The sequence below is a fragment of the Trichophyton benhamiae genome (genome assembly GCF_000151125.1).
Source record: "Trichophyton benhamiae CBS 112371 chromosome Unknown contig01206.0, whole genome shotgun sequence".
Classification (NCBI taxonomy): domain Eukaryota; kingdom Fungi; phylum Ascomycota; class Eurotiomycetes; order Onygenales; family Arthrodermataceae; genus Trichophyton; species Trichophyton benhamiae.
The window spans coordinates 177,463-197,751 of NW_003315084.1; the positions used below are offsets into that span (position 1 = coordinate 177,463).

A 20,289-nucleotide genomic window follows, 5' to 3' on the forward strand; every position below is an offset into this window, starting at 1 on the left:
GGTGCACCGACTTCCGCTGTCAACGAACCGCATATCCAGGATACTCCCCCAGAAGTGCCGGCGGAGGTTGCTGCGCCGGACTTCGTGATAATGCAGCAGGAGCAGCTTTAAATGCTCGATCTACTTTGACCTCAACGAGACAGTAGCTGATAGTCTACAGTCGCTGGCTGGCTTCAGATATTGGCTTACCTTCGACGAGAGCTATGAGCCCCTGCCCTTTCTCTACTAAGAGCTGCCTCTACAGCTTCCACTAGCAGGTCCACGGCATAGCTACGAGAGTACTCCGTACGCAAAATACGAACGTCACAATGGCTGTGGGCAGAGGTGCCCTCCCTACGGACGCTATGAGTAAAGCAATCAACAATACCGAGACGTGGCACGCCTTTCTACCATCAGAGCCTCGAGACATCCTTCTCTTACCGTTTCGCCTTGTCTATCATGCGGAGGTGTTTATAATTACATTACCGCGTCAACTTGTCCGCTTTATTGGCCTGGATGTTGCATTTTCCTCGGTCCTAGACGGTTTAGCTCGGGTTTTTGGTATCGGAGGCGAAGATGTGGCCGGTGATGATGCGGCGGCTGCGGCAGCCGTTATTGCTGCAATGACTGGTACCGGTGCGAACGGAGCACTCCCAGGCGGTGCTGCAGCAGGCTCTGCTGCTTCGACGGAGGCCGCCTCCGGGTTCAGCATGGGAGGTTTTATACCTTCGCTGAAGAAATTTGGAGGATTCTTCAATTACATGACTACAAGGTGGTCCCTGGCATGTTTTGTAGTGGTATGTAGGTTTAATTTGTGGCTTTACCCGCTAATTACTACCTGGTCATTCCCCAAAGTTGATCCTCGATTGATCTTCCCTTGCTGATTGGTATTGGACAGGCATTGATTCTGAACCGCGTCACGGTTTATGCTTCTCCTCGTCGTCAAGTGACTTTAAAGTGGCATACAACCCTTATTCTCCGTATTATCCCAATCGTCCTCTTTGCCACACAGATTCTAAAGCTCCTCCGCGCCATTCGTTGCCAAACCTCCCCGCAATACTCTATATTTCGGTATGGCCAACCAGGGAAACAGTCGAGGCTGGACTATGCTGGTGAAGGAGGATTATTGTATCACCTAAGTTCGTCTTTATTGCAATGGGAGGAGGAGCAGTCATCATGCAGCGCAACTTTTACATCCCTAGGGCCTGGTGTTACGTATGGCTCATTTTGTCTCCTATGGCCGGCATTTCTTCGACTGTGTTTTGGCCATTTCATTGATACGTTATCTGCCGCACTTCAGGGGAAACCTCTTGCTACAGAGGGCGGTATGTCCGTATTTGAACTTTCCCTTGCATTTGCGGAGGCGGAGATCCAAATTGTTCGATCAGTTGGGTTAGAATTCCTCGGAATCACCAAATCTACAGCCAGTGTGTCAGTCGAGGGTGCCGCCGCCGGGGATGGAGCTTCAACCATTCCATTATTCTCAAAAGAACGTGTTCTAGAACGACTCAACGTCACTCCCGAATTACTAGTCATTGCGCTGCTAGCATGCTGCAATAGTCTAGCGACGAACTTTTTAGACGTATTTGGAAAACAGAGCCAATATCGGCTCATCAATACCACTGTATGGGGACTCTCATTCATGGGGTTTATGGTCTGGAGTTTCCTCAGATCATATCTAGACGGCAACCATGCCGGCCTATTGAATTTCCCCACAGTCTGTATCGTGGGATTTGTACCGCATCTTCTCATGTTGCTAGGCATATTAACGTGCCTAGCAATATACACTATTGCCCTTTTTTTGACAGCGTACTCTCTTCCATCCAACCTTCCGCGTCCCAACTCATTTCGCGAGCGCCTTGCTATTGCCCATGGTAACATGCAAAGCTCCACTCAGATCCAGAATACCCGCTTCCAGATGCATGATGATTTCTATGCCACTCTTGTCAGGGTAGGGTATGCCGCCTTATCCGCTGCTAGTGATGCGGTTTTTCTAAACGAAGGAAAGAGTGTAAAAGTACGCAAAATGACATGGCTGGAAGAGGATAGGCTTGCAGAGTTTACATCTCGAAGGGATCAAAGCAGACAGGAATGCCTTCCGCGGGGCGATGACGTCCAACTTGATGAGAACTTCGACTTCGCTATTCCTAATCACCCAAGACAATGGGAAAGTGGGTATGGCAAAGAGAAAAAGCTTGACAGGACGCAATCGAGCTCTCAGGCAATGAAGAAACAATCTGGATTGGGGAATGTAGGAGCATTTCGGGGGCCAACTAGATGTTTTCATGGCTTTGCATTTTTCAAAGCAATTTTCTATATGCTGGCAGGGTGGTGGGCGTTTGGGCTAGTAAGACTATTGGACCACTTTAAGCTACCACTAAAACCACAATGGCTGGTGCATCTTGCGGGCATTGGACAACAGCCTAGCACTGCAAATGAAGTGGAAATCCGCCCACCGTTGGATTTCTGGATTTTGACGGATGAAGGTGTTCTGGAGCTGCCAGAAACAGACGACTTCGACGTGGAAAAGGAAATGAGAAAAAGGGAGATGATGGTTAGTGAGTCATGGGGCGAACCGCAAGAGGAACATCTTGACAACAAACTCTACAACTGGTGGAAGGTTGGTGGCTCCTGGGGAAATCAAGATATGACGGAGGATTATTCTCCCCCGCCCCAGGACTGGGATACAACAAGTGTAGTATCTACATCAACAGCTGAAGAAACCGAATGGGAGTCCTGCGATTCTGACGGCCGACAGACGCCAACCCCCAGCAACCCCTTCCCGGGTTTGTCGAGGGTGCCAGAGGAGAGGATTGACATGGCATCCTTAGCTCGCCTACTTGATCCCCGGGATATGGAGACCAGAGACGAGGCTCGCATATTATCTGCACACATTCTGGCTTCAAGTGAAGGCAAGATAATGACACGGCGCCGTTTCCAACAACAATTGGATGTAGAGCGTGCAAGAATCCTGACTTCATCAAATGCATACTGGTCACCAGAGAGCCGGTGGCCAAGACGTCCTACGATGGAAGAGGAATTGGAAATCTTGGAGAACCTGATTCTTGAACGAAGGCGAAGCACTAGCCAAAATAATACTCCCCCTCTCACATCAGGGAACTCCCAGACTTGGGCTACCGGTGCCTCGGGCCTCGGGCCAGATGGACCGCAATGTGTCATATGTCAGGCCTCCCCAAGAGCTATCATAACATGGCCATGTCGCTGTCTTTGCATATGCGAAGATTGCAGGATAAGTCTTGCCATGAATAATTTTAGCAGCTGTGTGACATGCCGTCAAGAAGTCACTGGTTTTGTCCGCCTATGGGTTCCGTAGGCTAGCCGTCTCTATTTTATATACATAGGAGCTTACCGACCACGTCCTATAATAGTATGTTACCAAACGGTTACAACGTGCCTATCTCTCTGATATGATAGCTTTCTCGTAAACAGAAGTATCGAAACCTTTTCAGTGACAAGCTTCTAGTTGGTTGAATGCCATCGGAGGCACGTCTAGACTTACTACGCATTGGGTGACCTCGCATAATTTATCCTGGATAGTAATAATAGCCTGTTATTTGGCCAAAAGATAAAAGCTGCCCCAGTGAACAATATGGATACCCATTGTATTCGACGCCCAATCAACCGGTCTCCACATATCGGGTCTCCAGTCGAATCTACAATTTGGTCAAATGTGGCAGACCGGCGGAGTGCCCGCCTGTTCGTGGTAAATGGACATTTAGTTAGCTAACAAAAACAATCCTACTAGCCAACTGAATGGTCTAGTTACTACTGATTGACATCTCAGGTTTCCCTAAGCGTTGTTTGCATTTAAGCAATATATGTAACATATTAAATCATTATTTGTCCAGCCGTAGCATTAGTGGTTGTGGCTGAGATAGGTAATAAGGGGTACATATTAGCTATATAGAGGGCTACCAAACAATTTGCAAAGGCCAGGCCAAAATATGTTGCAATGTCAAGTGTATCATGAGAATAAAATCACTATAGTATATCATGAGTGAATGAGGCATCTGCTGACCGGCCTATCTTCATACCAGCTCCGAGCCCGTGGGAGCTATGACTGCCACCAGTTACTTGGTTCACTTGATCGCCTAACACCGAGCGATATTGGGGGCTGCGAAATGTGCCTCTAGGTGCTCGCTGATCGTGAGGTGAGCGACTATTAACTTGCGTTTGTGGCGGTAGCCTGGTACGATGCTGAGGTGTAGGAAGCGTGTTTTTCACTAGGCTTGGAGTAAGACGGGGCTCAAGGGAAAATTCCAAACCAATGACACTTACCAACTCGGGATACTGGTACCACAGAGGGAGGAGGCATCATGGTTCCATCCCGGTGGTTAAAGGGCCCTTTATGTTGTCGCGGAACTCTAGATTCATGGTCATTGCTTGCCCTGTTATACTGGTTAATATCATTCATACGAGAGACGGTGAGGCTTGTAGTAGGCCGTTGTGGATCTAGGCTAGCGTGCTGGGTATTATCGACTGCTCCATATGAATTGAGTGTCTGAGCGACGGTATCGGAAACAGCAGTTTGGATTTGAGACCGAATGGCACGATTCTTTAGTAAGTTGTAAAGATTCGTCATTTGTGCGTGTTTCTTGCATTTATCCCTGTACACATTGACCAGTTCCTGATTTTTCTTCTGTAGCTGTTCCTGGCTATGTTCAAGCTCTAAAAAGATGCTTAGTTAGATTGATAGTCATAACATCCAAGGTGGCATACGCATATGGTTACGTACCCGATATCCGATGCTGGAGGGTCTCTATAGCAGAATTTGCGTCATGCGCCATTTGATCCATCTGTTTGCCCATTACACTGCATTTCTCTCTTAATGTCTTGCTCAAATGGTCTTGGTAGAATCTGGACAGAATTAGTCAACCGCTCAATAGCTTCTTCAGAGCTTTTGAGACACAAAGACGGGGAGTAGGAGCCGTACATTTCCTGCGTTGCCTGGTAGGTCCAGAATGACAAAGCTCTCCCGGCGCATTCTATTATGGTAGTTGGGTCGAGTCCACTCAAAACACTGGTTTTGTAATCTTCTGTCGGAGTGAGGATAGTCGATACCACGTCGTCCGGGTTTGGGAGGCTTGATTGGCAGGCTGGACATTGTCTATCCGTAGTTTGTGATTGAGATAGCCCTCCTTGGCTCGCACAGCGGAGACAGAATATGTGGCTATAGAGAATGTTAGACAAGCCCGGGAAGCATGAAAAGGCTCGCAAAGCTCACGAGCAAGTGGTAACTACGGCCTTTTCTGTCAAAGCTGTGCGGCAACTTAGGTTATTACAACGCAAACTGAAATCCAAAACTTGAGCCATCACAGACAGAAAGCACTCCGAAGCATAGAGTGTACAAGAGGAATCCCTCGCTAATGGACGCAGAGTTAGGATCTGAAGATGCAAAATTTGAAGCAAAACTTGAGATGTAAACAAATGCAACACAAAAGTCACAGTTTCCTTATTAGGAAGTACCAACTTGCATGATCACGTGTGTGTATATATATATATTTTTTTTCTCGTTATTTCCCTTATCGGCAGAACATTTTTATCCATTTCTTTCTTCTGCAGGTTTTCGAAGCATAGGTTTGAATACTCCGTACTCTGCTCGGGTATATAGAGATGGCAAGAATTACACGCTAACTTTCTTCGCTAGGCAGAAACATGTGAGGGGTATAAGAAGTAGTTGGAAAAAAAGCCGATAACCAAAGATGATGCACCCGCTTTCCCGCTCTGTTAACTCCATTTGAGGATGGCGCAGAAAATAGAAAGGACAGCGATACAAACGAACGCCGGAAGTTTACTAGAAGAAGAATGCATTCCCTTGATTGTCCCGTCGGACTCCACGCATCTTCTCTTCAAATTCGGGTCCTGGTTCATATTCACGCCAGAGACTTGCTGGAAAAATGTGCTTATTCCGTTCGAACCACCGTCTATCAACAACCTTCGTCAGGGTTGGGTCTGCGTCCTTCCCTTCGGGCACAGGCGTTGCGTTGCTGTTATTTTCGGAGGAAGTTGGCGGCGCAGCATCTGAGTAGTCAAACAGTAGCCCGCCATTGCCAGAGAAATTGGATATTCTATTGGCAATGAAGTAGTAAAACTCATAGTGCTAGAACGGCATGAGCATCAGTTGACAAAAAAGAAACCAGGTCAGCCAAGGGGAGCTTACGTGTGGGATAATGACTCCGCCTCTAACTAACATTAGATCGTCGACTCCTACTCTGGCCCATTCTCTGCGGTGGTCCTTTCGCCCCCTTGCCGCACCCCCGGCGCCCGCAAGCCCTAGCTTTGCACCGACTTTTCGGCACCGATCAAGAAACAGCCATACAGGGTCTCCTTTCTTCACAGTAACCTGACCAGCCGGTATATTTGTTCCGTCATAAAAGATAAACGGTATCACTATCTCAGTCGCCTTGACTACTTCCTGGAGGGCTAGAAACTCTCGCCGGAGAGCATCCCTAGCCTTTGACTCTGCTTCAAGAGCAGATTTTGTTACCAGTTTCGGTCGAGGAAGCGTCAAATGCGGATTTGGAGCTAATCGTCGAGGCGGTTTTGGGCTCGACTCGCGCGGTGTGCCTGACCGAGATCTGCTTTCACTTGGATCGCGGGATATATTGGGTGTATCCTCGGTCTCTCCCTCATCTTCATCATTGCCAAACGAAAGCTTACTCTTTGCGAGAGCCCGAACTTTCTTCTTCTTCTTCTTCAGCGGCTCATCACTCTGCTCACTGCACTTTGACAATTAGCAAGCATATCCTGCGATATAAAAAGTAAGTAGGATGTGACTGTATCTCACTTACCCGTCTGCCTTGTCTCCTGCGGATGGTGTGCCGCTCCTGGACGTCCCGGGGGTAAACCTGCCTAAGGACTTATCGTGTGCTTCTCGTTCTTTTTGTTCAAGAACTTCTGCTCGTCTCTTTCGATAATCTGATAGTTTCACCAAGCCAACTGTTTGCGACTTAAAGAGGTCTTCTGCGGTGGTCGACTGGTTCGTAAAAGACCGAGGCGTTGAGGTCCTACTAGGCGGTTCGGAGGGTGCAGACATCACGCTGGTGCGAAACAAAAACCGACAAAACGAGCCTCTATTCTCCCCGCTAGTATCCAAGTCGCTTGGCAGTCAAGTTATGTTATCTTGGTTGAAGAATCTTTTAACAGAGGTATCTCAAGAACCATCTCGGCTTTTCTGGTAGGACACCGAGCGTGAGGTCCAGGTAGCCAGCTCTCGGCCTTACGTAATCGTCATCTTGTCCGTGTTAGTGAGAGCCAAGCAAGATAAAATACCTAGTCGGGCCCACTTGGCTGTCACGTGAATCAACTATCTACTTAATAAGTAACACGGAAGTTTGACTTCATCAAGCACGTGACCTTGACAAGCTCCCTCGAGCTCAAAGGCATCAAACCTTCAATGGCTGCAAGATTTACAGGATATGCCCATTTCTCTCGTTACCGAAGCGCATACGAGTCGTCCTTAAGTTCCAGCGTGGCAGTGCGTAAAACGAGATAGTGTTGCCTCGGAGCTCGGTATTTCGACTTGGATCAAGGCGTATTTCTATTTACGCGATACCACCACCAAAGCGTACGGTTTATCCTGTTGGCGCAGGATATACCTTATCATATTGAAAGAGAACATTCAAGAAAACATTGACTTTGCCGTGGTGACTATTCGGTCGAACGCCAGCCATGGAGGAAGATGATGATGATCTCTACGATCCGACAGATGTAGCGCCTTCTGGTTCCTCTGCAGCTCAGAACACAGAGCACCAAAGCGGAGACATAGGCATGACAGAAGGACAAGGCCACGAAGAGGAGGAGGCAGAAGAAGAAGAAGAAGAAGAAGAAGAAGAAGAAGAAGACGATGAAGTATGCGCCAATAGACTGTTCTGCCGCTGATGCTCGTTCAATTGACTAACCGCAAGCTATGTGTAGGACGATTTCAAAATCATCACTGAAGCTCCCCCAGAGGTAGTTGCAGAGCTTACTACGTAAGATTTTACCCAAGCGAAAAACGCATCTTGGTGAGACCCAAGCGGTTACTAAAATCATAACAGACAAACTTCTCGCCATCCCGCGCATCGAAACGAACCCCAAAAATCTGCAACTGATCCTGCCAGTGCAGCCTCCAAAGGTGCAACACTGCACCCCACTCCAAAGCCCGGGACGCCGTCCGTAACTCCTGCTGCCACCACGAAATCTGCAGCTCCTCAAAAGCCAGGGTCCTCATATCCGGCTCACCATACGTCGACGATCGATGTATCGGCTAACCCTGTCCACCCTTCAACCAACAAACCGATTCTTTCTACGGATTTAGATTCAGATTTTCCTACGGAAGACGATAAGCCTTGGAGAAGACCCGGCTCAGATATCAATGATTATTTCAATTATGGGTTTGACGAGTTCACATGGGCAAGCTACTGCCTCAAGCAGCAAAGCCTGAGAAAAGACATTAACGACCAAAAGTCGCAGATGGAGGATATGCAGGCATTCCTCAGTCTTCCTGGAGGCCTGCCGGGAATGCCGGTACCAGGCGGCCCAGCACCGCCTCTTCCTGGACTAATACCTGGAGCGGTGGCTGGCGGGGGAGGGAGCGGAGGGAGCGGAGGAACGGGTGGTAGAGGTACTCCCGGCCCTCCTCAAGGAGCAGCTGGGCCAGGATCACAGAATGCCATGCCGGGGATGCCTTCTGGGATGCCAGATCTCTCCCCGGACATGATGCAGGCAGTGTTTGCCGGCATGATGGCCCAAGGCATGGACCCTTCATCAATGGACCCAATGACTTTCATGCAACATGCACAGGCTATGATGGGAGGTGGCCAGCCTGGCGCTGGTAACCCTCAGGTGCCTCAAACCGGGTATGGAGGCCAGGCTGGTGGACAAGCCTTTTCTGGACAAGCTACCGGGCAGGAACAGATGGGATACGGGAGTTATGACCAGCATGGAGCGTACAGCAATCCTGGTGCAAGGGGGAAGGGCATGCGAAGATGGTAGATCGAGATAAAAATAGATAGCCCATCAAATTTGCAGAAATTATCCAGCCCTGCACACCACCAGCTATGAGATAATGGGATAATGCTAGGTGTATTCCTCCGTGGTTGTCTCCCCCATCTCTGATATAAACATGTTGCCTTTCTCGGCCTGGAAAGCGCTAAACCGTTTTCGATAACAAGCTATGGTTGTCTTGGCATATTTTCTGGAAATTTCTTGGGGGTTTTTTTTTTTCCCTTAATCGCGAAGGTGAAAACAAAAACTTCTTCCTTCTTCTTCTCTTCTCCAGTTTCAACTTTGATGCAATTACAAGTTATAGGTATTCAATCCGTTCAATTCGCTACCTATCTTTTCTTTTAATCGTTGCTTTATAATATTCTCTGCCTCTGCATCCCCTATAGACGTCAACAATGGTGAGTCCGCTGTTCCGTCTCCGCATTTTTGGAGTACCTTTCTAATCAAGCTTCAATTCGGCGTATATCCAGGCCTTCCGCAGCGTAAAGAACCTCGCTCCTCTCCTCGACCGTGTCTTGGTCCAGCGTATCAAATCTGAAGCGAAGACTGCCTCTGGAATCTTCCTTCCGGAGAGCTCTGTCAAGGAGCTCAACGAGGCCAAGGTCCTTGCCGTTGGACCTGGAGCTCTGGACAAGGACGGCAAGCGAATTGCCATGAGCGTTGCTCCAGGTGACCGGGTTTTGGTTCCCCAGGTGCGTCAATACTGTGTTAATTGGTCTCAATGAAGTCGAGCCTTCTTTTCTGGAAGCCTGTGTGACAAGTGCTGACAAGCATTGCTATTGATTAGTTTGGAGGAAGCCCCGTAAAGCTTGGAGAAGAAGAATACTCCTTGTTCCGAGACCATGAGTATGTTGATATAATTCTTCCGCCGTAAACCTCTCGTGGTGAAACTAACTTATCTTTCCATAGGCTGTTGGCCAAGTTCAGAGAGTGAATATACATGGTCCACGGGACTTTGAACCAAATCGACACGCGAAATCGGCTACACATAGTTACCCACTGATTGGTTGTTCAGACCGATTCTGTACAATAATATGTAATATAACGAATGCAACATCCATCGGACTTACGGAGTCGGTCATCCTGGCCAACTGAAGATAGCAAAAGAGAGCCAGCGAAAGGAGTTTCTTTCCATTTTCTGTTCCTTGGTGTTTGCTACTTTTTTTTTTTTTTTGCCCACTTCATTTTTTTCATCCACATGAAGAGATCTGAAACTGGAGTAAATGTACTTGAAGAATGAAGTTAGGATATAAAGGCCTGACGCTATCTACTTTATATACAAGCAGATGACTCATTTTTGGATCCCGATGTGGCATTCTGCTACATATCGCCTGCGGGTACAAGAACCGGAAGAGAATGTGTGCATGCTAGGATATCTCCCCTCAACATTGATTCGGGTTATCGTCTTTGTTCCATCTCCATATTTGTGTCTGATTAAATAACTTTTATCTGTAAAATTTCCCAACAGCATAAGGGAGTATGGATATAGATAACTGCTTTCTAGTCTCTATTGACGTTGAGTAATCAAGCAGACTGATCCAAACCTGGATGTGTTATACTGGATCGTTATTCTCTAACTAGCATTGGTACAAATGGGCTGAGAAGCATACGGCGTCTGCGATCCCTTACTCGCGAGAAAGCTCGTTCTCCAAGCAAGTATACAGCATAAGCCTTTTCTTCTGGCTTACCATCAATAAGACGACCTAGGCCGATGGTGAGCCGTTTGCTCACCGGAAATGTAGTGGACTCCTCGTCAGGACAGCTAGCCGTAAGCAACAACCCCTGGTCTATTTCTTGGGTTTGCTCCAGTGAAGGAAGCAGGATATGAACAACTAATGCAGCAGCAAAATGGTTCAATGCTAAGCATTGTGTAAGAAATTGTTCGTCTAAGGTGCTGGATATAGGTTCAAGATCAGAGGCACCAGAGTGACGCTGTGGAGGCAAGCCGTTGAGTCCGCTAATGATGCGTTCAATATCACTTTGTAATACCAAGTTCTGATGACGTTTCCCGAGATTGATAACCCAGTGAGCGAGATTTGTGACGTCCGAAGTGACATTGAGCACCCTTACTTTTGAATATATATTCATTGAGTTGCAGAAGGCGCCAATTGTGGCCATTGCGTTGAACGTATTTTGCTTTACTGAGACTAGGGGAGTTGATGGATCCGCATGGTGGAGAGTAAAGATATAAAGTTCGTCATACTTCTTGCAAGTTCGATATATTTTCTCCTGGAAAGGTGAGTTTAATTTTATATCGGATTCAAGTTGAATAGAGTGTCCTGGCAGATGTAGCTGCATGAAATCTATGGTAGTTGCCAAAAGCATCCCTACCGTGGGGGAAAGTGTTATATCTGCATCTCGCAAACATAATCCTTCGCCCATATTATATGAATGGGGTGTAGAGTGGTCTTGAAAAATCAGGGTAGGCGGATTTGAGAGGGTTTCCAGTTTGTGGACGAGCGGCCCGTGAGTTCTTAGGAGGTCTGTAGACAGAAAGAGTACCATGGGTTTTTGGGAGCTAATAGTAGTGGGCAGTTCGTCAAGGGGAATGGTATATAAACCTGCCTCGGGTGAAGTTTTTCGCGGAATCAGAAACTCAGCTGTTTGCAACTGTTGGTCAGGTACCTTGGTATTGTGGAAATTGGCAAAGCTATGGAGTTTTGAATTGGACATGTTATTGTTATTCCAGGGCGGTCTTTTCCCATGAGTTTCAATGAAGCTGGAAACGCTGTCGGAGGCTGAGAATAGACCCGGCAGGAGAGGACCTCGCGGTACAGCTGGCAAAAGTTGCCGACCGGTATTTGTAGCATTTTTAACAACGCTGCTATGGTTGGTTTCTTTACTCTTCTCTATGCGTGGACACAGCTCGAAATTTTCTAGTTTCTATTCAGCCCGCGTCACGTCAGTTAAAAAAAAAGTCTGGCACATGGTCTGGTAACGAATGGATGGGAACAAACATCATTCGGCTGGTGATGGTAGGTTGGTTTCTGATATTCCAACTTGCGCACTTTTTCATGGCTCAGAGTTTCCAGTATGAGTGAAGCTGTTGTGGGACGACACACGAGCTTTTCACCTGCAACTTCCGCTAGAATCTTGTCCTTCAGGTCCGTATACAGAGTTGGAAATTCCAGTCCTTCATCAGGTTCAACATTGAGCTTCTCTAACGTTGTTTGCAGGTTCGACGGATCACGCATTAAGAACGTTAACGCTGATATGGTACCCCGTGATGCGCCTTGTTCAGGGATAGATGAAGATATCTTCAGCTGTTCAACTTTGTACCAGTCTGGTAAAAGGGTATGCGAAAGAGTCCTAGGATTAGTGTTCATATATTCCTTATGTAGCCTGAGGACATAGGATAGCAATTCACTGCTAGCTCTAGTAAGGGGAATTTTCGCAGAATCAATACCCTGTATAGACTCCAGGGCCCCCTTTTGGTCGTCTTCCACGAAGCAATGCAGTTCACTATGGTTCATTGTCCGGGAATTGGGTGGATTAAGTCCATCAAGGGCCATGTTGTGACTAAATATCTCTTGCTCCAACGCGATTCCGTGATAACGGGCATATTCGAGCAACGACGGTTCCTTCGAGCCTGGCGCCATAAGGTTGAGAACGCCGATAAATACTTGGTATTGGTTCCTCTGTTGGATTCTTCGGTGGTGTTTTGCTGATGAAAGTTGTTGTTGTCATAAGAGAGCATGGAAGTTGCAGATGATGTTGCTTAATAGTCAGTCGGTGGACGACGTAAGTCAAATTGGGACGATAAGCAACACAAAAGGCGGCACTCAACCTGGCCACTAACGCGCTGACCACAATGCTCGGAAATATGAAGAGGACAGAGATGGGTAGTATAGCTGAAGATTCTGCACACACAGTATTAGACGTGCATCTTTTCTATGGAATTTTAGGTCGGGTACCCTGGAGAAAAGGCGGAGAGTAAAATACAGACTGGTATACGTAAGATAAAGTACGGTGAACGGGCTGGACGGCGTTGAGCATTCCAAAGCTGCAGGTTAGAACTGAATGGTCCTGGTCTACCTGTGAAGCGGATTTGCGTTGGCAGAAGAGGGCAAGTTAAGGAGGTGGCGAATGCTAACACGATGTAAGGGAGAAACGGGAAAGGGAGAAAGACAAGATCAAAAAGAGAACAACATAGCATTGAGACATAGCAAGTCGTTAGTACGCTCTGGGTTGCCATCCATTCCCTATCCCAGTACCATTAACTCCCATTGGACCCAAAACTAATTCCTGGACCTCCTCTTTAGCAGTGCCAACTCTGCTAGCGACACCTAGGATAGCAGTCTCAACATCTCCCAGCGTTGCAGCAAGTTCCCGCACACGGGAGGATTGTGTATTCGCGATGCTTCCGCTATCTCTGCCCCGCGAGGAAACCAGGGCGTGGATCTTCCGCTGAAGGGAATCTTCAACATTGTATAGGTGGTCTTCTATTTCTTTTAGGTTCTTCCGATATTCCTCGAGTACAGAGCCCATGTCGTCTGTCCGCTGAGAGAAATAATCAACGAGGCTTCCGGGTTCATTTTGCGAAGAATTAGTAGAATCCGCCTCGATCCCCTCTGGGAGTGCAAGGGTCCCGCCGTGACGAAGCCCAATGGTGGGCCGTAGTGGATGTTTGGACATTGCTTGACCTTGTTGGCCAGCTGGCCACCATCGCTCACCGGGGCTGGGTTGGTATTGCAGGGGTAAAAGTAGCGTATCTAGAGTGCGGAAGGCCAGTCTCGCTTCCGTTGCATCTTGCTTTGCAAGGTTACGGGCATGTTCGATGCCGTTAGCATCATTTTCGAGGGCCTCCTGAAGTGTGTCTAGTTTCCCTTGTACAAATTCAACGTCGTTGGGTATCATCGCCCCCTGGGCAGATATAGTAGGCAGCAGGTCTGATACCTCGTTACACATCCGTATCTGATTAAGAATGAAGGTATCTATGGCTTCGATTTCTTTTTTTAGTTCGTCACTGCAGTTTTCGAATTTGGTCGTAGGTACGAGGTTGGACACGTCAATTTTAACGCCCGATACAACATTTGTTCCAGTTGGTTGGTCCTGTTTCAATGGCCCAGTTGTGTTTCGGAATAGAGATAAGGTAGGGCCCTGCTGCTGCTGCTGTTGAGGCGGTTGCTGGACGGTGTTCCCACTGAATATGTAAGAAATACGTTAACCTGGGGCACACGAATTGGGTAGCGTGTAAAAAAGAAAGAAAGAAAAGAAAGAAAAGAAAAAGAAACGGGAGAATTCAATGACACTTACAATATTCCCCCTGTATTTGCTGATGTTCCCGTAGTCTGTGTAGCTCCTCCAAACAAAGATGGCTTTGCCTGTGCTTGGTTAGCGTTTGAAGTACCCAAGGAAAACAACGATGGCGCGCTGGTTGTTGCAGTGGTTTGCTGTGTCTGGGCGCCTGACGTTGTCGTCCTGCCGAATAGTGAGCCGCTGCCGAGCGTGTTCTGCTGCTGGGGCTGTGATGTTCCCAAGGCTCCAAACAAGCCTCCGGACGCTGGTTGGGATGTTGCCGGTGTTGAAGCTGTGGTAGCCGCACTGCTCCCAACGGCACCAAACAGGCTCTTCTGTGGCGTCTGGCTTCCGGTGGCCCCTAGCCCTGAGAACAAGTTTCCTGACTGCGGTTGCGATGTCGCTGCGGCTCCTAGGGTGCCTCCGAAGAGCCCGCCGGCCGATGTTGACGTCGTTGCCGTCTGGGGTGTTCCGCCACTATAGGCAAGCCAAATATGATAAGTATCTTTTCTTCGCCTCTTCTAGACTCTATGAACAGATCTAGTCCTATTCTTTGTGTAGGTGCTTCGCCGTTGGTATGATGCGGATGGGCAGTCAGAGTAAACAACGACTCTCCGAGTAGTCCTTCATCAAAGATAAAACCGCGTACATAAACAGGCAAAGCAGCTAGACGTCCAGCCCTGATTGACTTACAATAGTGAGTTTGCAGTGGAGGTATTCACTGTCAAGCCGCCGGTCGTGGAAGGATTCTGGGAGAACATGGTGACAGGGCAGGGGAGTTCGGTTTTTTGCCCAAAAGGAGAGGACCGGTTATCGCATAAGTTGGCGCGCGGGAGGACGCCGGGAGGAAAGAGAATATGCTGTCGCCGAGTACTGGCCTAATCCTCCCTTCGTTTCTCTTTTCTCTTCTGGCAAATAATATGCAAAGTTGATCCTTTTGATCGAGATGTTTTTTATGTGTTTTTTTAAGCTGTTTTTCTTTTGCTTTTTGGGAGCTTTCGCGATGTCTTGGCGGCAGATGTCTTGGCAACATCGATCATTTCTATCAACGTCAACTCAGCTTCCACAACGACAGATACAACCACAGCTACAACGACAGCTACAGCTACAATCCTAGTTACAGCTATATCACATTGCACCCACGGCTTCTCCTCGGGATAATGTTGTGCGGCATGATATATGATGCAAGGAAGTGAATGGAGTGTGGGCCATGCAGCAATCTTCAATCGACGATGGACCAGGGATGAAATGTGTGGCCTGCTACGCCAGCAGTGATGAGCTTGCAGATACAGACAGGTCTGTAGAGTATGGCACTCGTGAATGGTTGGCGTCTAATTACTTTAAAAATGCCCAGTGGTAAGGAGGTCCTCTTATTCTTATCCGTGGAATTATTTAAGAAACAAAATGCTCACCACTTCAGGTCCCCAGATGGAACTACGATTATCACCAATTCGGCTGATAACCATTTACGATCATTTATTTTGTATGTTTCTTTGTATCGCTAGAGTAGCCTCGCCTGGTTTAGTATTGCTAATTTATGAGAAGGCCTCCGGATCTTCTAGAAGACCGGGATAAGCCCCATATCCTTCAGCCGTATCACACCATTCCCTCCAAGGAACCTATCTATTCAGTGGCATTATACCCGTTCTATGAGCTACAAGATCCGTCAACTGCTTGTTTGCTTTCTGGTCTTAGGGACCACCCCATCCGGCTGAATTCCGCCCTGTACCCTGGACTCCTTGGGTCTTATAGCCTCATATCACCAACAACAGAGGCCTTTATAACCCCCCACTCTCTTCTATACCCCCCTAGCCTTGGCGGCACACATTTCTTGGCTGGATGTGACAGTATGATTTGTCTGTTTGATATATCGCGACCGGGAAAGGAAGGGCCAGTTTCTAGGTTGCTTACTATCCCAAGTAAGCGAAAAAAGCTAGTAGGAGGAGGCGTAGGTATGAAAGGGATAATTTCAGCAATGTCAGTTGAGAATAGCGGCAGTGGAATACTTGCTGTGGGCACATTTACCAGACAGATCGGCCTCTACGGAGATAATGGAGTTGGTGACACTATCGCGACCTTTAGCATCGCAGATACCGCTGCAGATAAGATAATCGGTGGCAATGGTGTGACGCAGGTTCTCTGGAGCCGTTGCGGCCGATACCTATACGTTCTGGAGAGGAAGAGCGATGGGGCATTGGTATATGATATCAGGGTAACAGGACAACTCGTGGGATGGCTTGAAGGCAGAGGAGCAGATACAAACCAAAGATTAGACGCTGCATTTATCGACATCAATGGGTCCTCGGAGCTTTGGGCTGGTGGAACTGATGGTGCCGCGCGGATGTGGAAACAGCCATGCCATGCTGAAGGAGGATTACGCCCAACATGGGAGGAGAAGGTCCATCACGGTAAGTATAGTTCTCTCTCCCTGATAGTTAGCCGAATATATTCATCTACTCTGCTAACTGACACATGGATTTAGACCCTATAGCGAGTACGGCTGTCCATCCAGCGGGGGGTGTCCTGGCTACGTGCTCGGGACAAAAACAGTATCCTTCTTCCCCCGAAGGCAGCACCGATGAACTGGGATTTGTGGGCCGAACTGCACGTCAAGTGGATAATAGCTTAAGAATATGGGCATTAACTTGACTGCTTCTGTTTACCGATCTCAATCTGTACATTTGCGGTGCTGGTCCCTACTACAGGGTTTCGTACTATACCGTAACAGTTATAATGAATAAGTTAGTCAATTGAGATAACTACCAGGAGTAGTGATACTACACTTCATACTCTAGTTAGTTTTTAAAAGCTCCTCTATAGTATTGAATTGGAATAACTCAGGGTACTTCAGCGAATCCAAGTTAAACCCTAGCTTCCCATTATTATCATGACTTCATTAAGAGTGTTTGACGTGTCAGTATTACCCATGAAATTTGTTGTTATTTAATAAATCTTTTACTTGATATCTAATACAATATCTAGAGTCGTTAGTATCCTGCCTTGTTCTCGAGTACTACTTTCATTTGCCTTCTAGGCCTGAAGAACTATTCGAGAGAAGAGAAAGAAGTCCTTATATTCTTCTAGGTTTGAACCTGCTATATGTAACATATAGTTATGAGCCATAGCCTTCTAGGCTACATCTATATGGTTCTCTACGGGCCTTCTTTTCAAATCTTGAAGGAGGTTAATATAGGTAAGGAGAGGAAGTGAAATTAACCAAGCTAGAGATACTCTTTAATATATAGCGAGGCCATAAGATTTGTATCGCACCTAGTATGCGTAGAGCATAGGAAATACCAATGGCATAGTGCGGATCTGGCTGCTTCTTAGAAACCAGGGTACTTAGTGCAGCTGGAGACGATACTTCGCGAGATAGCCACGTATAGTCCAGATTATCATATAGTGAAGAGGGTTTTCTGAATTGCAGTCGGAAATGCTGCATGATACACAAACATACCGCGAGACCAAGGTGGAACATGAGACCATAGCTGCTAGGCCAACTTGAGCATCCTGTTGCAAGAGGGTGCGGTATAACTTCCTGCGGATCGGATGGAATGAGGCTCTACGTCGGACATTCCTTGGCCCTGGCCAAATTGTCAGGGTCGTTATATCCTAGAGTCGTTGGGCCGAAGGTGGGTGGCGGTATCGGTTGTTTGGCGGGACGTGAATATAGGACCTCGAGATGCCGTCACTCTCAATGCCGCCGGTACTGCAGCTCAACGTCGTTATTATTGTCGTCATTTCATTGCCATCATCGTTTTTTCCGGAGGTACGGCCTGCACATTTCACGGTACTGTAGACGTATGGATGGTCTGGTTTAGCAAAATGAGCACAGCCTGGCGTCTCTTTTGTGCATTCAACTTTCGATGCCGCACACAAATCGCAGGACTTCTGCAGCTTCGTCAATGCGGTCTGCGGAATCATTGACTGCAACGGTGACGCCATCGTCTATCTTAGCATGGACGAGAGCCGGGTATTTTGAAAGTGCAGTGGCAAACGGAGGTAAATTGTTACGGATTGTGCGCCCTCTTCTAGCTGGTACACACCGTTACTGTCGACTGGGATAAAACTCGTTTCAAAGTTATATCAAGTGAAGTTGTTCCAATTGACTGCTAGGTAGTCAAACCCTCTCGTTTTCTTACTTTAACTTAGAACCAGATGCGAACCCCGGCAGTTATTATAAGTTTCCCCATTCAGGTGGTAAGTAGCCAGTTACTCTGATGCTCCAAACCCAGGGTGTAGGGCAAGTGAAGGCTCGGGACTTTAGGCGTAACCAACAGCGGCAAGCCGGAAGACTGGACGAAACCTTAGAATCATCGGCCAAGAAGCTTGATACCATTTATGAGGTAAGAAGCTACCAAAGATAAAAGCTTACCCTACTGTCCACTACTGTGGGTTCACCCTTTTGGCTCTGTCTTCAAGTATTGATAATGGATACGGTATAACAGTGCATAGATGATCCTGTCTGCCCTATGATGAAGCGGGTTCAGCAACAGTCTGAGAAGAGCATACTCCTCTTCTGGTGTTATCTCGTTTCTCTTCCACATATTCCGAATTTATACCCCAGCATGCTGTTGGGGCGAGTTGGTAGCTGCCAACTCACTTGGCTTCAAGCATCCAAGTTTGTCGTGGGCTAGCCGTGGACGCGAACCATACTCATAGGGGTATATATAACCCCCGTGTACCCCGTACAGGGAGGCAAATTAATGCGGCCGTCATTCGTCGTCCTTCGTGTTCAGCCCCTTTATTCCGGTGAATGATTATTCTAAGCACTCGAAGTGCTATCAAGGTAGTCAGGCTGGTCGGTTAGTTAACTTGTTGATTATTGACGCCTTATTGCGCGTACGGAGTACCGTAGGCAGGTATCAAGGCATTGGAGTTGGATATTTGTTAAATTGGCAGCAGCATAAAATTGAAAATGATTGGTTAAAGAGATTCGAACGAATAACCGTGTTGAATTGGTGATAACGATGAGCTTGCTAAGGTGTAGTTACAGGCAGAATTTGCAGCGCCTATATATGGGTGTGGGCTGACTAAGCTAGTTAGTTACTGTACATATCCTGACAGTGTTATATATTCCCACTGACCAACTCCACCAGAAGGAGATGGGCGGAAAGGGAAAAAATAATGCGAGTTCGCTCAACCACATAACTACAGAGTAAAGTGCGCATATATACTCCGTAAGTTATAGTTATATAGTTATATGCATGGACATGGAATCCCGCCATATCTTCCGGTTACTCACCAAACTCCCAGATCCGCAATAGAGTTCCTAAGCTAGATAAAATTAAGGGGTATCGAAGGGGTAACTTGTTAGTTAACTTAGTTGTAACTAACTTTGTGGCAACGCCCCTTAACAAGTTACTTAGTAATCTGAGGCAATTGGTTAACTTAACTAGTTAACGAGTTCGTCTCGCGGTTACTTTAAACCAACGTCAGCTTTCAATAATATTTATTTCACGCCCTTCATGATAAATCTCTAGAGGAAGTCATAGCGGGTATTCAGGTATACTAGTTTACACTCTATAGTACTGTCTATTGTACTATTCCGGTGTGAGTTAGCGAGAAGGAAAAGCGGCGAGATCTGTGGCCTAATCCGGAAGTGGACGAGAAAGTTAAAGAGTTTAAATTAACCTGCCTCGTTTATCGTACACAACAGAAGCATCAAATTCCTGTCGCAGGAAAAACGGCACTAGCTAGAGAGTAAGAGTTGCCGGTTTGAGCTCTCGCTAGTGATAGATATCAGAAGCAGAAGCAGACAGCATGATTCACTCTATTAACCCCGGATGATACCCTTCTGAAGACCTCAGCCCTTGTTAGATTGTCTACCTGATGCCAGTATTTCGAGATATAACTAACCTCTTATCGAGATACTATTAGAGGTTAATACTTGCTACAACCTCTACCAAGTCTCAGAGTGTACCGTGTTCGCTAACACAACTTAATGATCTGCCTTGCGCTATGCGGATGAAGCCCTGATCTGGGACTGACACCGGCTTAGAGACGAACTTGCTCAACAAAAAGCAGCACAGGCAGCCATCCTATTGTTCAAAGCACGCAATT

General features: G+C 47.2%; 7 protein-coding genes across 7 annotated transcripts; 4 read left to right on the forward strand and 3 right to left on the reverse strand.

Annotated features, from left to right (window-relative positions):
- Nucleotides 1-308: 308 nt before the first annotated feature.
- ARB_02763 (uncharacterized protein) lies at nucleotides 309-3,313 on the forward strand (the record flags this gene model as incomplete). Its single annotated transcript, XM_003010985.1, has 2 exons — nucleotides 309-776; nucleotides 878-3,313. 2 exons carry the CDS (start codon nucleotides 309-311, stop codon nucleotides 3,311-3,313), a joined length of 2,904 nt encoding a protein of 967 aa, XP_003011031.1.
- A 2,481-nt stretch (nucleotides 3,314-5,794) lies between these two features.
- ARB_02764 (uncharacterized protein) lies at nucleotides 5,795-7,036 on the reverse strand (the record flags this gene model as incomplete). Its single annotated transcript, XM_003010986.1, has 3 exons — nucleotides 5,795-6,100; nucleotides 6,161-6,719; nucleotides 6,792-7,036. 3 exons carry the CDS (start codon nucleotides 7,034-7,036, stop codon nucleotides 5,795-5,797), a joined length of 1,110 nt encoding a protein of 369 aa, XP_003011032.1.
- Nucleotides 7,037-7,671: 635 nt separating this feature from the next.
- ARB_02765 (uncharacterized protein) lies at nucleotides 7,672-8,976 on the forward strand (the record flags this gene model as incomplete). The annotated part of the gene is made up of 3 exons (XM_003010987.1): nucleotides 7,672-7,851; nucleotides 7,918-7,973; nucleotides 8,040-8,976. 3 exons carry the CDS (start codon nucleotides 7,672-7,674, stop codon nucleotides 8,974-8,976), a joined length of 1,173 nt encoding a protein of 390 aa, XP_003011033.1.
- Nucleotides 8,977-9,383: 407 nt separating this feature from the next.
- hsp10 (mitochondrial heat shock protein Hsp10) lies at nucleotides 9,384-9,862 on the forward strand (the record flags this gene model as incomplete). The annotated part of the gene is made up of 3 exons (XM_003010988.1): nucleotides 9,384-9,386; nucleotides 9,459-9,680; nucleotides 9,776-9,862. The coding sequence occupies 3 exons, from the start codon at nucleotides 9,384-9,386 to the stop codon at nucleotides 9,860-9,862; spliced, it is 312 nt and encodes a 103-aa protein (XP_003011034.1).
- Nucleotides 9,863-10,554: 692 nt separating this feature from the next.
- On the reverse strand, nucleotides 10,555-12,685 carry ARB_02767 (uncharacterized protein; the record flags this gene model as incomplete). The annotated part of the gene is made up of 3 exons (XM_003010989.1): nucleotides 10,555-11,871; nucleotides 11,946-12,507; nucleotides 12,612-12,685. The coding sequence occupies 3 exons, from the start codon at nucleotides 12,683-12,685 to the stop codon at nucleotides 10,555-10,557; spliced, it is 1,953 nt and encodes a 650-aa protein (XP_003011035.1).
- Nucleotides 12,686-13,161: 476 nt separating this feature from the next.
- On the reverse strand, nucleotides 13,162-14,987 carry ARB_02768 (nucleoporin NUP49/NSP49, putative; the record flags this gene model as incomplete). Its single annotated transcript, XM_003010990.1, has 3 exons — nucleotides 13,162-14,131; nucleotides 14,245-14,736; nucleotides 14,920-14,987. The coding sequence occupies 3 exons, from the start codon at nucleotides 14,985-14,987 to the stop codon at nucleotides 13,162-13,164; spliced, it is 1,530 nt and encodes a 509-aa protein (XP_003011036.1).
- Nucleotides 14,988-15,572: 585 nt separating this feature from the next.
- On the forward strand, nucleotides 15,573-16,708 carry ARB_02769 (uncharacterized protein; the record flags this gene model as incomplete). The annotated part of the gene is made up of 2 exons (XM_003010991.1): nucleotides 15,573-15,709; nucleotides 15,772-16,708. The coding sequence occupies 2 exons, from the start codon at nucleotides 15,573-15,575 to the stop codon at nucleotides 16,706-16,708; spliced, it is 1,074 nt and encodes a 357-aa protein (XP_003011037.1).
- Between the last annotated feature and the right edge of the window lie 3,581 nt (nucleotides 16,709-20,289).